General features: G+C 44.0%; 1 protein-coding gene across 9 annotated transcripts in view; it reads right to left on the reverse strand.

Moving 5' to 3' along the window:
* Positions 1–3,174: 3,174 nt before the first annotated feature.
* The window catches only part of LOC141421645 (NUT family member 2E-like), a 45,781-nt gene continuing 33,200 nt past the window's right edge, over positions 3,175–15,755 (reverse strand). For 4 of the 9 annotated variants that reach the window (XM_074068508.1, XM_074068505.1, XM_074068506.1 and 1 more), the window contains 6 exons: positions 9,910–10,522; positions 8,265–8,971; positions 6,189–6,328; positions 5,603–5,906; positions 5,177–5,293; positions 3,175–4,738 (listed from right to left, as the gene is read on the reverse strand). In XM_074068508.1, the coding sequence (XP_073924609.1) occupies positions 4,223–4,738; positions 5,177–5,293; positions 5,603–5,608 (639 nt within the window). In that variant the 5' untranslated portion in view covers positions 5,609–5,906; positions 6,189–6,328; positions 8,265–8,971; positions 9,910–10,522 and the 3' untranslated portion in view covers positions 3,175–4,222. The remainder of the gene's footprint in view (positions 4,739–5,176; positions 5,294–5,602; positions 5,907–6,188; positions 6,329–8,264; positions 8,972–9,909; positions 10,523–15,755) is intronic. The other 5 variants (XR_012446294.1, XR_012446291.1, XR_012446290.1 and 2 more) reach the window with 4 other exon arrangements.

Raw genomic sequence — 15,755 nt, forward strand, 5'->3', positions numbered from 1 at the left:
CAATCCTGATATGTAGGAGAAAGATATCTCAAAGGGCAGAGGAAAACCTCACATTGTAAGCCCAATTGTAAATGATCTCAGAATGGTACTTCAGGCATCTATGAGAGGCTTTGGTTGAAGCAAAGACTAAGTTCTTTGCACAGCTTTCTTTTTATCCACACAGGATCTCAAAAGTTGGCTGGATTGTCTCAACACAATACTTTAGGCAGCCAGCAGCCATATTAACGTTGGGTTAAGTCTCTTAGTCAAAGGGCTTAGATGGAGTGTTTGAGTGAAGCATATTTTCAGTCAAATATTCTAAACATGTTTTCTATTTCTTAGACATTTCCTAGCTTTATAGATGAAAAATATGTCATTTATTGGGTAAACAATTTATATGTCTTGGGTTTATTGGAGATTGAGCCCAAGGCTTCATGCATGTAAAGTATACCAGTAACCCTATTGTACAATTTTGTATTGTGGTTTCCATTTTTCATTCTTAGAATATGGATTTAATGTATCATATTTGTGTTTTGATCTAATAGTGTGAAACATTGCTAAAATATTTGCTATTATTTTTATGAATCTTCTTAAAGATTTCTATAGAATTTTCTATATTTGTTATACACCAATATATTAACTCTCTCCTGAATTCTATTATTAAATAGAAATTTAATTCTGTTTAATATTTTTTCAACTCTACTCTGTGTGCCTTAAAAAAATAATAGGGTGACACTGTGGTTATGAATTTAGGGACTTCTGCTTGTAACACAAATATTGTACCACTTGTGACACACCTCCAATCCTTAATTTTTGCTTTAGGATATTTTACATTTTATTGTCTTGCTTTTGCAAAGCCTGGTAATGCCTTCTACCACAATTGTTCTGATCTCCCCATCTGGAGTAGCTGAGAATACATCCATCAGCTATCATGCCCAGCTGCCTTTACATCTTTTCCTTTCTGTACTGTACTGACTAGCACTGATAGTATTTAAGTGAAAATGAGAGTACACATGCTTGCCTTGTTTTTGAATGTAGGGAAAATGATTCAATTCTTTCACCATTGTATATGATAGCTATAAGTTCTTTAGAGATGTTATTAATCAGCTTGAGATGGTTCCTTTCCTTCCTAGTCTACTGAAAGTTTTCATAGTAATACATACTTAATTTGCCACATTTTCTTCATTCATGAATGGAACCATGAGCATTTTTTTTCTTTAGAGTCTTAATATCAGGTATAAACTTGGATTAATTTAAGTTTTGAAGCATACTTGCATTCCCAGAATAGACTCTTCTTGCCTATGGTATATCATGTATGTTGATTTTTTTTGTCATTTATTTTATCTAGATTCTTGTTGTAGGTTAAGTAAGGCATCACAAATGATGTCACTCTTTTGCACTTGTCAAGGAAGCAATAGCAAATGTCATAAAATATGACAGCAAAGGGCTAGAGACCTGTTATAAGGAGAAGTTAACAAAGAAAAGACACTAGGAAGTTTATAAATATCCAAGCACACAAATTGTGAGACAGAACAGAGGGATCCAAGTTATTCAGATTGCAAAAAACCAAGAGAATCCTTGTGAGGGAAAGACTGGCATTGTTTTGGAATCTCCTGGCTGGTTATTTTGACAACACTGCCTCCAAGTGGCATGACTTGGACTTATACTTTTGACATTCTCCTCCAGCACATCATGAATGAGATCAACCTACATTTGGTCAGTTTCATACTCGTAGACTGCAGAGAGTTATGTGATCAAGGAAAGGGTTAGATTCTGTGGCCTCTTGATCAAGCCAAAGACTCAAGAAAGACCCACAGTAAGAGGAGATGAAAGACTTTTTTTTTAAGTAGAATTGTGTATTGATCTAAGTCGAATGCTGTACCACTTGAGCACATGCTTAGTTCTTTAACATTTACTATGATTTTCTGGTAGGGTCTAAAGATTTTTGCACCCCTGGGTAGGCATGAGGCCTGTTGGCTAACCTCCACCTCCTGAGTAGCAGGGATTGTAGCCATGCAACACTATGCCATGTGAGAATCATCTTTATCCAGAGGCCACAGAATGGCGAAGTGGTTGCATGTGCTCCTAAGTCACTGTCCTCACTCCTTGGAGTTGGAAAGTTCTAGATTTGAGACATGAATAAAGAAGAAGGGGCACAACCTAAAAAAAAGGAAGGAATAGTCAGGCCTTGTCTGGTAAAGGGTAAAGATCCTCCAGGAACACAAGGCCTGTGTCATTTCACTCTTTTCATGGTCTGGTGTTTCTGGTCATTGTGGATGGCAGGTGTCCTTAGACCAAATATTAAGTCCACATAGGAGACAAACACAATATGAGTATGGAGCTGTCAAGGCTTATCCCCTCTGCCACTTGTACTATTGGACAGCTGCAGGTCTAAGTGAGTAGTTAGTGATTTCAGGAAAGCAGACTCATGTCTGTGAAAAGAAACCTAGGCAACTATTTTCATAATCTCCTCAGTAGAAGTGCCACATTCAGCAAAGTCAGTGTGAGAATCATGTATTACCCAGGTGTGTGACCTCTGAAAGTAAGATTTTCAAGCCTACTAAGAACAAATGAAGCTAAGCCATTCATTTAGATTTTGCCATGATATCACAGGGAGCAATTTCTCTAAGTCATTCCTCCTATTTATTAGAATCATATGATCTTGCATTCATGAGTATGATGTCTTGCTTTTTCTGTTTATTGACACATGACATCCTTTCATCCCCAAAACACATGTACAAATACACTCAAGACAAGTCCTGAAACATGATCTTTGCAGTGAAAAAAGAAGGAAGACACTCCAAGGAAGGACTATTTCGTGAAAGGTGTGATTTGTCTTCATGGTGCAGACATGAGCCTGGGAAATGACAGGTGTTTGGTACTGCCTTAACTACCATGTATTTAATTAACTTACCTCAAAGTCCACAGTTTCCAGAGAAAGTCTCTATGAAGATATGAGAACTAAGATTTAGTAAAATTCCCTACAGAGTACTAGGGACTGGTAGTGACTCTTGGAACCCTAGCTCAGTTGAGGGTTCTGTGAGATCAGGCACAGACATTCTAAGTCCTCTGATTCTAGCACAGAATATTCACACAGGTCTTGTAGAAGATTCAGGAGGCCTGTAGCAACTCCCAATGTCTATATTGATACCCACCCCTGACTCAAGTCCACCTCTGTCCTGCTCCTCTGAGGAGACCTCTGTGTAGAGCTAACCAAGGATGGCTGATGCGCAGATTCTGGTAGGCAAGGATGTTTATACTTGCTTGTCCTGAATGGGTAGCCTGGCTAAAATTCTTCAAAACAGGGATTCTCACCAGTACCATGAGGTGCAGAGTCTCAGAGGACTTCATGCAAGGAAGAGTTAGAATAAATGTGCAGCTACCCAAGGGTTTCCTCGAGGAGAAGGTCCCTCCTGGTCAGTGCATGAGAGCATGGCATTTTCATTAAAGGGGGAGCAGTCGAAGTTTTTGGCAGCTGAGGACTCACTAAGGGCCTTGAGGCCTCTTTCCCTAGACTCTAGCCTTATCCTCCTCTAAACCATATCCTCAGTAAGGCCATTCCTATCCAAAGACTGTTTCAGCCTTGTCACCTGCCTCTTTGGTGCAACAAAAAGAAGATTCCTAACAAATTGGCCATCTATGAGCTTAATTCTGTGCAGAGGGAATATGGGAACTGAGGAATAGTGTAGAGTTTCTGGGTTAATGATGCAGAGAGCTGACACTTGGAAGCAATTCTCCTCCCAAAGATTTTTTTGGGGGTGCAGATAATAATAAGCAGACAAAGGTCCCTACACAAACTGAGTTCTTATAAGTGGGTTAGGAATATGATACCCAGAAGCATGCAGTCTGTTCTCTCATTGGATATATTTGTAAAGAAGACTGAACTGTGCGCCTTTTCATGATAGTGTCTGGCACCTCCAGACTCTCCCTTTCTTTCTGTCCTAACTGCACAGGACAATACAGAGGTCTGGAAAGAAGCAGCTGCCTTAAAAGCATTTTCCAACAAAACTACCTTTATTTGCTAAGACAGACAGACATGCCCTCACATGAAAAGACCCCATCCCACCCAAAAAGCAATACCCCATCCCTTCCTACCCTCTTTCTTCTGTTCCTACCCTGAAAACCAGCTTGATTAGCATGTGTTAGGCAAAAGCACTGTTTCAGGCTGCCAGATGTTGCCACAGTGAAAAGACATCAGATTAAGTTGAAGCACACCAGAGACCATGTTCCAACTCTATTGGCTTCAATCCCTCTTTTTACTATTGTTGGTGCCAAATACATCACACCTCCCCCTCTTAGGTTGTGATGAGGGAATCACCCCAAGAGCCAAGTCCTGACCCTTGGATACCCCATGTCCATGGGGTGTCTTGTCCATACCCAATGAGAATCTTAGGAAATCTTGCTTTCTTGATTTGGCAGCTGGAGGTGAATCCAAGCTGAGGCCTCTGCAGAGCAGGTTCCCGTCAGGACCTGGGCTCAGTGCTAACCCCCTGGGCAGCAGAGGATGCTGTGAGTTAAGCAGGTATGCCAGGCTTGGGAGGTCTTCCTCTTCCTCACTGCTCCCTTGAGGCCCACCATCAGCAGAAGGTTGTCCAAAATGCACTGTACTTCTCTGCCCAAGGATCTGAGAGTGGTTTCCATGGCACTGGGAAGGAGCACTGGACACGGTGTCTTCTAGTGAGGGAGATCCATGACTCCCTGACAAGACAATGTCCTCAGGACCTATCAGGTCTGCATCCAATTCTCCACCTGAAATGTGCTGTGGGGGACACACAGACTGAGGCTCTTCATGCCACACAGCTGGGCATCAACCTAGTCTACACCATTACTACCTCCCTCCATTCCATTCTCACACCTTCCTCTTGTCTAAAACTATATGCCTTCAGGTGCAGCCACACTCAAAAGCCAGACTCCTGGGCAGGGTAAGGTAAAACAAAAATCACACATGCCTCATATGCAAGGTCCTCCTTCTCCTTGTCTACCTGGTATCTTTTTTGTCCTTTGTATCTGGAATCTCTCTGTCATTGCAAGCTTGGTGCTTCCCAATGCCCTGGTCTATCTGAAGTCACTTCCTAACATGACTCTGTGGTGGCCTCCCATACTGTGGCCACCAAGTGTGCCTCTGCCCTTAGTCCTATTGGAATTCTCCCTTCCCCTTACTCCTGACCTATCTGGTGACACTCCACCCCATGGTTACCTGCACAGGAGTTAGTCCTTCTTCCTGCTCCAGAAACTCAGTTATGGCCATGAGATGTATTTCAGGGTCTGGGGAAAGCAAGGCTTCTAGGAATTTGGGGTGAATGATTTCCTCCACCTGGGAACAGAAGGAAGAGGGTGTCAGTATGAGTGGCAGCATGCAATACCTGAAGCCATTAAGAACTTCATTAGAAGCATAAAGCAATGGCATATGCAATGTGGGTGACATCATGAAGTTATGAAAACATCAGGACCTTCTGGACACACACACACACATGCACACACACGCACATGCACACACACACACACATGCACACACACAAACATAAATATTCATCTCAGCTGCCCCATAATCAGCCCCAAATGTAATGATCTGGAATGCCTGTTCCAGAATCTGGCTGCCACTAGTGCCCTACATTCAACTCACCTTCATGACAAAGTCCTTGTTGGAACACAGTTCATCAATGTAGCTCAGGAGATCTGGATCTGCAAATATCCAAATATCCCCTCATCTTCCTGCTTCTGCTTCATTCCTTCCTCTTCCGAGTTACTGTCAGACTTTCCAATGGTCAACTGCTGAGTTTCCAACACCCAGTCCATGATATCCATATACTCCTTCACAACTTCAGGTGGGATGTCATCGGACATCTTGTTATGTTGCTGCCCCTGGTATCTGGGTGCTGGTGGAGGATCAGGCTGAGCCTTTGGGCTGGTCTTTCTGGTGGTACAATCTAATCATGGGAGAGCAGGAGGATACATGCATGTGGACTCGAGGTTGGCCCAGCTATGCTTGAAAGGGCAGTGTTTCATGAGCTACCTGAACCCAAGATCTGACACGAGCTATTTTCATACCCAATACAAGACCAAGGGCACCAAGTTCCTCGGGCTCTATGGGATTTTTCGCTTGCAAAAGCCAATGAGTAGCCTTGAAAGCATACTACATAGGAAATATAGTCACCTTTAGCCACTTTGGTCTCTGACTTCAGATCCTGGGAAAATAAGGGTATCACTACCTGGCTGCTTTGAAACATCAGGTGCTGGAGGTCTCTGAGGATCCAGGCTAAGTGATCCTGGAGGAGTCTGGGAGTGCAAGCCCATCATCAGTTGTAGTTTGGGGTTCTCCATTTCCTCAGCAGCCTCAAACTCCATGAACCTAGGGCAAAAGGAATCAAAGACTGAGTTGAGAGACAGGAGATCCCTGACCCGAGAGATTGCAGATTACATGGGAGAATGACAGTTCTGGAGACACCCTCTATATCCCAATGCCTGCAGGGATTCAAGTTAGGCCAATTTTACTTAGCCATGTCCTTGAGTGACACCACTTCAGACCTATCCTGTCCCTACTGACATTCATAGGATTATCTGATGGCAAGTTTGGGTCAGGGGTTGCAGTGATTGTAGACATTATCTGGGGTCTTGTAGCAGATCCTGAGATCCTGAGTTTGAGACTAGAATGACTACAACAATGAGCTGGAAGTCAAAGACACAGGGGAGATCAAAATAAAGCATAAGCTAAGCAGAGAGGATTTGGTTGCTTCCCTTTAAAGACATATTTACTTGTTTAACTGACTTTTGTTTATGAGATTGTTTCTTTCTGTCAACGGACTTATATGGGGAAAAAAACAGTAAGGACTGAGGTATGTGCTTGAGATATGAGTGGATGGCTCTCCTTGAACACCCTCACTCATTTTTTCCCTCTTCTGGGACATCAGGTTACAACTGAGCAGTTTCAGGCACAAGGGTGTCCCCAACCTATGAAGCCACACAGATTGTGGGCCAAGTGAGCACCTAAAGACTGGTGTAACATCCCTTTGCAAAACTCAAACTGTTGGATGGGAACACATGGATGGATGCTTACTGCTCCACAACCTGTTCCTCACTCTCACACCAAGGTCATTCCATAGACCAGTGAGGCTGGGGATATGGGAGTGCCAGAGAATGCATTCCCAGCAATCCAGGTAGAGTCGAGAGCAACCTCCTGGCAAGCAAGAGTTTGAGAAGTAGGGCCCTAGTCAATAATTCTCTTGGCAGTGTTTTGGTGACAAGCTCCTGTAGACCCAGCTGTGCAATCCCCTTTCCCAACATCCAGCCCAGGCTTGGATTCCTGACACACTTTCCTGCCATCTCTTCATAGTCCATCCAGTCAAAATTGCTTATGGATTCCCACTCCTTCAAGCCTCTCCATAGTCCCTCCTCCAGTGTCATGGTGGGTGTCCACCTGGCCAGGGACCTAAGCACTAGGCTGTAATTGCTCAGGATCAGTCATGGTACACAAGCCACTCTCCATTCCCAACTGACATAGTCCAGTACATGCCTTTGTTTTCCTCACCCCTGCATACTTTCATGATCTCCTCCCAACTTTGTATCATACTGCCAGGACACAGTCTCATGCCCAAATCATTAATACCCATAGCTGCTGTGTATCCTATGAGTTCACCATAGTTGAGTATTACAAATTGATGAATTTTGTCTCTCAGAAACCACATATTTAAGTCCTTATTCCCATTGTGTGGATATTTGTCAATGGAGCATTTGGTGGGAGCTAGAGTTTAATGAGGTCATTGAACTGGGTCTCCCAGAATAGATTATTCCCTTTGCACAAAGAGGAAAACAACCCATGCTCTCTCAGTCATATGAAGATTTAATCTAGGCATCTATGGGGTAGAACCCTGAACAGACAGGGAATCCAACAGCATCTTGATCCTGGTACTACCACTGTCCAGGACTGTAAGGAATGTCTGTTGTCTCCAGTCACCAGCCTGCTATAGTCTGTATGGTGGATGTGCTTACTGACACCCTGCAAAGGATGACCTGAGGCTAAATCTAAATGTATGGCCTATACTGCACCAGAATTCCTCTGTGACATTTGTCCTCTGTATAAGTATGACAATTATCAAAAAATGAAGAATCATTGCACTCACACACATGATGATCCAGCAACATAAAGCACTGTAATCATGTCATGGTTACTGAGTGGTATTTCTGATATGTTACTGTCTTGAAGGATGCCATCAAACTCTGTGCATGTCATATTATTCCCTTCTAGGAGCTCCAGGAGAAGCTCCCAGCCATCTGAGGACAACACTCACATCAGAAAGCAGGAAGCGCTTCCACTTCGCGAATGTGGGGAAGGTTCCTTCGGACTAGGGTCTTGAACATCTGCCAGCACCTGAAGTTGTTGTAAACACTGTCGTGTGATGAGATGTCCTCCTCAGGTGTGGCCTTGTCCTTGGATATTGCCAGACCTTCCTCCATGCATGACCTGTGTGATTGTGGTCCTGCATTCACAGGCCACATGATAGGGGCCTGGTGGACAAATGGTGGTGGCGATAATGGCAGAAGACCCAGGAACCAGTTACCCCCAGCAGCCTGGCTACCACTTGTGGTTGGGGTAACAGCAACTTGGTTCACGGTGGGTGATACCAACACAAGGGAACCAGGTTGCTGTGTGCCCTCAAAGTGCAACCCTGGAGGCCTCCAGTTGAGAGGGGCCTGAGAGAGACTGTTATTAGTGTGCGGGTGCTGTGCTGTACCAACCGGCACAATGCGATGGAATGGCACAGCCCCTGCGAGGCCACAACTCCCATTGCCTGCCAGCAAAGGTGGTTGGTGGGAAGCAGGCATCATCACCAGAGGACTCCACTGATGGAGCACTGGAGTCACAATGGGTGTCAGGTTTGCTGCTACATTGGCAGGTGTGCTGGGTCAGGGGCAAATTGGGGAGAGTTCAGGTCTGTGCCTGTAGTCATGTGGTAGCTATCATTGGGGATCATGACAGGTGCCAGCACTGAAGATGCTGTGGAGAAAAAGAAAAGGGGTGCATTAAGGAAGGAAATGGTACCAGAGGAAGGCTCTCAATTCCTGGGTGTCACTGAGAGTCATGGAAAGATTTTCATCAGGTCATGTTTGTGTGACAGGAACATTCAGGAGTTTGTACAATTTCCTGCTCTCTCTCTCTCTGCTTGATAATTTTTCCATTAGAGAATTTTCCCACCTTTACAAGGTTCCCTTACACCTCTCTACTGAGAGCAACCAATCATCTTTCCTGGAAGTTTAGAAACCCCCTGGGTGAGCATCTCTGCTAGAAAACCCTTTTCTCTGCAAGTCATCTCCCGAGGCTGCAGTTACTTTGACCACTTTGGTAGCACCTTCCCCCTTAGCACACTCATTAAGGGGTTGGATACCCATTCCAGTGACAGTTTCTATCTCCCCAAGTTCCCCCATGTAGGTTCCAAATTCATTCTAACCCAATCACCTCCTCAGTCTTCCTTTGCCCCATGCTCCTTATGAAAACTCCCTCTAAGATTTAGGCTAGTGGCATCCAACCCCTCAGTACCATATCACAAGCAAGTTTCATGACCCTGAAGAAATGACACAGCACTGAAGCATTGCCCTCAAACTCTCCTGGGACACCACCATCACACCATCCCTCCACTGCTAATAAACCATGTTGATGTGTGCTGTCTCTCTTCTAGAAGGAATTGATCCAGGGGCTCCCACCCTTTTCTTGACCAGTATGTTTACAGGACATGTTTTTATGTCTCCCTCAGCCTCTCCCCTTATTCTGCCATAGGATTCCCAAGCTTCAATAGGTGAGGTGATGTGGGGGAAGACTAGGACTAACTACCTCATCTTCTTCAGCTCCATCATTTATCCGCAGGGGTGAGGCAATTTAAATTTGAAATGAATTAAAGGGAGGCAGAGAGAGACCATTTCCTTAGCCTGCAGGCTTACCTACACTTGAGGCATCGCCATAGGTTTGGACACTAGCCATGACTGTCTGGCAGCCTCCATAGTACGACAAACCAAACTGTCTCGAGGAGCTCCTAAGGGTCCAAGTCAACTAGGAAAATGTAAAAGTAAACAGGGTGGAATGAGGTCAAGACATTCTGCAGAGTGGGGGAGGGGCAGACCATCAGGGATAGGATAGGTAACAACATTCCATAAAGGGCCAGTGGACAAGAACCTCAGATTCCCTTCAAATAATAGATTAGCAAGATTATCGGTTTGTTCTGTAGGCATTTTTAAAGTTTTTGCTGAGTTCATAGCACCAAAGTGCTATGAACCCATGTCCCCTTTCTGTAGTTCACTTTCAGTGAACCTGTTTGTTTTTTTTTTCCCAAACTGCATTCCTCTTCAAAGGCAGGCTCCTTAGCAATTTCACCAATGGTTGCACTTTCTGAACAAAACTCCACATGTAATTTCAGGTAAACACTGGAACTGATAGGAAGGGAAGAGGAGGATGTGTTTGATAATGACGTGGTCTTATGAGATCCAGTGTATTTGCTTGCTGTGTGCACATCATTCTTCAGACAGCAGTCCTCATGTCTCTTAAGATGGTGCATTTCTGTTAAAAAAAAAAGATGGTGCATTTCTGAAATGCATTCTCTACCACCATCACTTAATGATGACCCTTTGTTGGAAAGATTTGATCATGTAGGAACTACAAATGATCTACAGGACCCAAAAAAAGCAATCACTTCTTTTTGGTTCTGAGAATTTTTTTTTGCAGTACAGAGACACAAGTGTGTTTGTCGGTTCTCTCACAAAACACAGTCATCAGTTCCTGTGTTTCAAAATGATAGGAACTAGAACTCCTATTTTGTGTTGTCATAAAAAAGACTGGCTAGGAAATTGTTCAAAGAGATGTGGAGTGACTGTCTAGAGGATGGCAACAAAATCTTCTGTGTGACAAATTTCTCTGTGGGAGAGGATCAAATTGTTCCCATATTATTTGGGAAGTGGGTAAAAATTGGCCAAGGTGGTCAAGTTGATTAAAAGTTTAACAAAAATTTGCAAAGCAAACATTTCTGAATCAACATCTACTGGGAGATCTCTATGTGTCAAACAAAGGGAAAGAGTAGGAAAGTATCTAGGAATAGAATCAGACAAATCTGATGTTAAGAGATTTTTCCAGCTCTGAAATTCTGTGCCAAAGGTGTTGTTCAATGGAATTTTGCAGACACACTGGGTCTGATAGACACGAAAAATGGTGGAACAAATGCATCCAGAGCACTCTGCTAAGATGTGTCGACTTTGCTTTAGGGTGGACTGTGTAAGTCTGTCAGGTAGGATGGTGTCTAATTGCACGGTGGCATGTTACTGATGTTGGAAATCCTGAGTGAGTGAGTCCAACATGCTGGTTTTAAGGAGGGAGTGTCGCAAAGATACCACCAGGAGGCATTACATGGGGAATGTCTAAGAGTAACTGAGACCCCCTACTTCCTTCGCTTTGAAAGGGCTCATGGACCCAACTATTTCTAAGTGCACACGCGCGTGCCTTAGGGATGGGCGGGGTAGGCTCTGGCGCTCACGCCATCGCGTGGCCATGGCAATCTCCACTGCCCTTCAACTGTCGCCAGCATCCGTTGCTGATGTGTTGATGGAGACCCACAGGCATGAGCACAGAGGACGTGGTCCAACCCGTCCTGCATCCCATGGTGGACTCCAAAATCCGTTAGAACCATGTAAGGAAATATGATGTTTCATGGATATGTAGGACCTGCCAGCCTCCTCACGGTTGAGACGTTTTGGTTTCTGTTTCGGAAACCAAAACTTTGTCTGTTTTTGAAGAAGTGTTCTCCTTTCCTTGCTGGGGCTTGTGGTGACTGCAACTCTGGGAAACTCACATCAGCTCGGTGTTTCCTGATGAGGTAGTCTAATTCAGTTCATTTTATCTCTTCCGTTGGGAGGATGATCAAAGATAGAGTCAGAATGTTGAAGATTTCTGCAGCAGCCCTCTATGCCTTCAGCCTCCCTGGGATGCACCCAAGATTTTTCTTGGCCTGGCTCATTAAGCTGACTCTCCTTTTTCCCAGGAACCCTCAGTACCGCAGGAGGCAGGGTTGGCTTCTGCAGGATGATGAAGAGACAGCACTCATACTAGGTATTTAGAATCTTATGCTTTAGATCTTTGCCTCCCAAAGCTCATATGTTAAAGACTTAGATCCCAGCCAAAGACCTTATTTGGTACTGGCCACCTTTTCAGAGGGGTGAGTCTAGTGCAATGAAAATAAGATACTTAGATATCTTATTATTGATCAGTGCAATATCTTATTCACATCAGATATGTAACTTTCAGGATGGATTGGCACACCAGCCGTACTCTGTGTCTCTGCTTCATGGCCACCATGAAGTGAGCTGTATTTCTCACCATGTGGACTCCACTATGATGTACTGCCCCTCCACAGGCTTGAATGCATCATCACATCAGGCTCCTATGCATCAGGGTCACATGACCACGGAATGAAATCTTTGAAACTCTGATTTAAAATAAATGCTTTTTATGCATTAAATATGTTTTTTGAGTATTTTTTCATCATGACAATAGCTGGATAACTGAAAATTGGTAAACAGAGTGCAATTATTACTATGGCTATATCTGACTCTGTATTTCAGAAGCCTTGGTGACTGGCTTGCTTGAGAATTGTGCACGTTTTTGCAGCAGACTGGATGAAGCCTTCAGTGCTGGAAGCAGAGGTTAATGGGTGAGTATAGTGGGATCTCTGAGGAGAAGAATGCTGATATGAATGCACTCATAAGGTTTCAATTAGAATCAAGGACTCTATTAGGAATTGGACTAGAGGCTACTCATTTGCATTCTTGCACAAAACTTGTTTATACTTTGTCCATTCACCAAGTGTTTATGTGACAATACATTTCAATGCGACAGACTAATTAATCTGTTGAAGCAATTTCAAAGCAGGTAGAGCATCATTCAGTGTCTGAAAAGTGTGATGCTGGTTCCTTTTAGCCAAATTTAGGGTGATATTTGTACACTAATGGCACAGCACTAATATTTTAAAATGTAGTCAAGTAGTAGTGATGTAAAGTTGAGGCCAAGCAGAGTGTGATAGCTGATGAGGTTAGTGTCATAAAATAAACCAGTTCCTTTGTACTGCTTGAAAATGCTTTCAGGGCATCTTGGGAACTAACACCCCCACTTGTTAGAGTATCATAGCGTGCCTTTTGGAGAAAAGAGCCTTGGGGCATGCTTGCTTGCACAGGGTTAACCAGAAAATTGTTTCCTTCTTTAGTCATCTGTAAACACAGAAACCTTAGAGTCTATGGTCAACGTGCTCTGAACTACTTAACATGGTCCACGACATGCTTTCGTTATTGATCGGCATTGTCCATACAACTGTGCCAGTTTCATGATCAGGAGTGTCCCCACTCTGTCATGTGCCCAACTTCCAGGCAGGTAGGCACCAAAAAACTGGTCTAAGTTGTTCCCATTGTAGAACTCCCACCCTAATCTTCACCCTCAAAGTAGGATTGGACCTATGATCAGTGAAGCTGGGCTTCCTTGAAGAGCTAGGTAGAGGACTTCCAGCCCTTCAGATAGACGAAATTTCCTCCTGGGAATAGTATTGTGTATTCAGCTTTGAATGACTTTGTTTGCCACAATTCACATGTAGAAATTCTGATCTTCAATGAGAGTGTATTCAGTGATGGAGATATTTGCATGGAATCTAGGGTTAGATGAGTTAATAGAACTAGGCCTCCCAAATGCAGTAGTGCCCTTGCAGGAACATGACTGGCAGTCAACATTCTCTTAGCTATGTGAACACCAAGGAGAGGTTGCTTATCAGAAGAGAACACAACATATGGAATATGTTGGCATACTGATTTGGGATTTCCAGGCTCCATTGTGGGAATGGAATGTCTTTGGTTTCCACCCCTAAGTCTAAAACAATATGCATGCTGCCTGAGCTGACTGACACAATACCCAGAATGGCCTGTGTCCTAAATCCACATTTGGGCTCATACTAAATGTGGAACCCACTGTGATCCTTCATCTTCTGTATGAGTGTGATAATTATTCAAGAATGAAGATTAACTGCACTCACGTGGGCATGATGATCCAGTGAGATGTGACAGTTCTATTTCCGAGTATGTGGCTCTCCTCCCTGATGCCATCAGCTTCAGGGTACTTCTTGTGCATGTCTTATTGTTCCCTTATAGGAGCACCAGAAGAAGGTTCCAGCTGCCTGGGGAGGATACTCACATAAAAAAAGCTCCCCTATCCAGAACTGCGGTAAGTCTCCTCCAGATCAGGGTATGGAAGCACAGCCAGTACCAGAAATTTTCATATGCACTGTTTTGCACAATTTGTCTTGATGTGCAGCATTGTCCTGGGAAGTTGCCGAGCCGCCATCAATGCAAAGCATGTGCGGCTCTGGTACTGAATTCACTGGCAACAGGATGGGAGCCAACTGGACATTTGGGGTAGTGGGAGATGGCCCAGGAACTAGTTTCCCTCACCAAGCTGGCTACCACCACTGACTGGATGAATCATAGCCATCTTCATGGCAGGTGATGCCAACAGTAGGGGAGCAGGGTGCTGCACATGTCCAAAGATCACCTCTATTGCACTCCACTTGAGGTGATGTCAGGGATAAGAAGGTTCTGGTTATGTGCAAGCTTCTCTCTTTCCTGCTCCTACTTTCACAAGGATGTTGAAAAGCAGAGCCCCAACCTGGCCATGACCACCATGTCCTCACAACAAAGATGGCCTGTAGAAAGTAGACAGAACTAGAAAGTCTCCCTAAACAAGCAATAGGATCACAAGGGTTGGCTGGACCAGGGGACCTTCAGGGAAAGGGTAGGTCTATTAATGGAGACTTGGAGTTAGCAGTGGTCAGGATCATGTACAGTGCCTCACTGTAGATGCTGTGGAGACAAAAAAGGGGGTACATCGGAGAGGAAAAAGGCACAGGAGTGAGGGAGTGATGGGTCAAGGAGCTCTAGACCTTAGAATCATTGGGGAGTCAGGGGAGGATCATATCTGGCTATAGTGGTGGGGCAGAGAAATTGTGCAGTTTGCAAACATCTCCAATGAATTTGGTGCTCTCTCCCTCAGCTTGATAATTATTCCAGAAGAGAACTTGGTTCCAGTTTCTCAAGATTTCCTGAACTCTATGTGGTAAGAGCAACACCTCAACTTTCCCTAACTCTGAGAAGGACCCTTAGACACCCCTTTCAGACAACTCATCTCTCTGCTATGCATCTCCCTAGAACATGTTCAGGTTTCCTCTGTTTTGAAACACCTTCACATTTAGCATACTCACAAGTGGACTTGGGACACTGACAAGCAGCAGTTTGTTACTCCTTATGGCCATGGTGACAGTACCAGATTTGGTATTGTCCTATTACTTCTTAAGTCTTTTTTGCATTGAACCATTTCTAAGCCTCTCTTTTTATCCTTAGCTTATAATGAGAAAACCAAATCTCTCCAAGCTAGCTCCACATGGATTCTGGCTCTGACACCACAATGCATTCAACTCATCCTGCCTGCCCATGTCCTAGCACACCCATAGAAATCAATAACCAGGGACCAATTCTGGACCTCACACAGATATAGGAAGTTATTCCCCAACAACAGGTGTGAGGTAGAAATATTGGAATCACGTAAGAACCTGTCCACCTGTAGAAGACTAGAAACGTCAGGTAATTGAAAGTGGTATGAATCTCAGGGAAGATTTGCAGAGATTATCCGAGATACTGGTCATGTCATGATTGGATGAGGGAACTGGATCTGATCTTTGCCCTTTCTTTTGAGCTCCCAGTAATAAAAAGTG

This window comes from Castor canadensis, chromosome 3 (assembly GCF_047511655.1).
Source record: "Castor canadensis chromosome 3, mCasCan1.hap1v2, whole genome shotgun sequence".
NCBI classification, from domain to species: domain Eukaryota; kingdom Metazoa; phylum Chordata; class Mammalia; order Rodentia; family Castoridae; genus Castor; species Castor canadensis.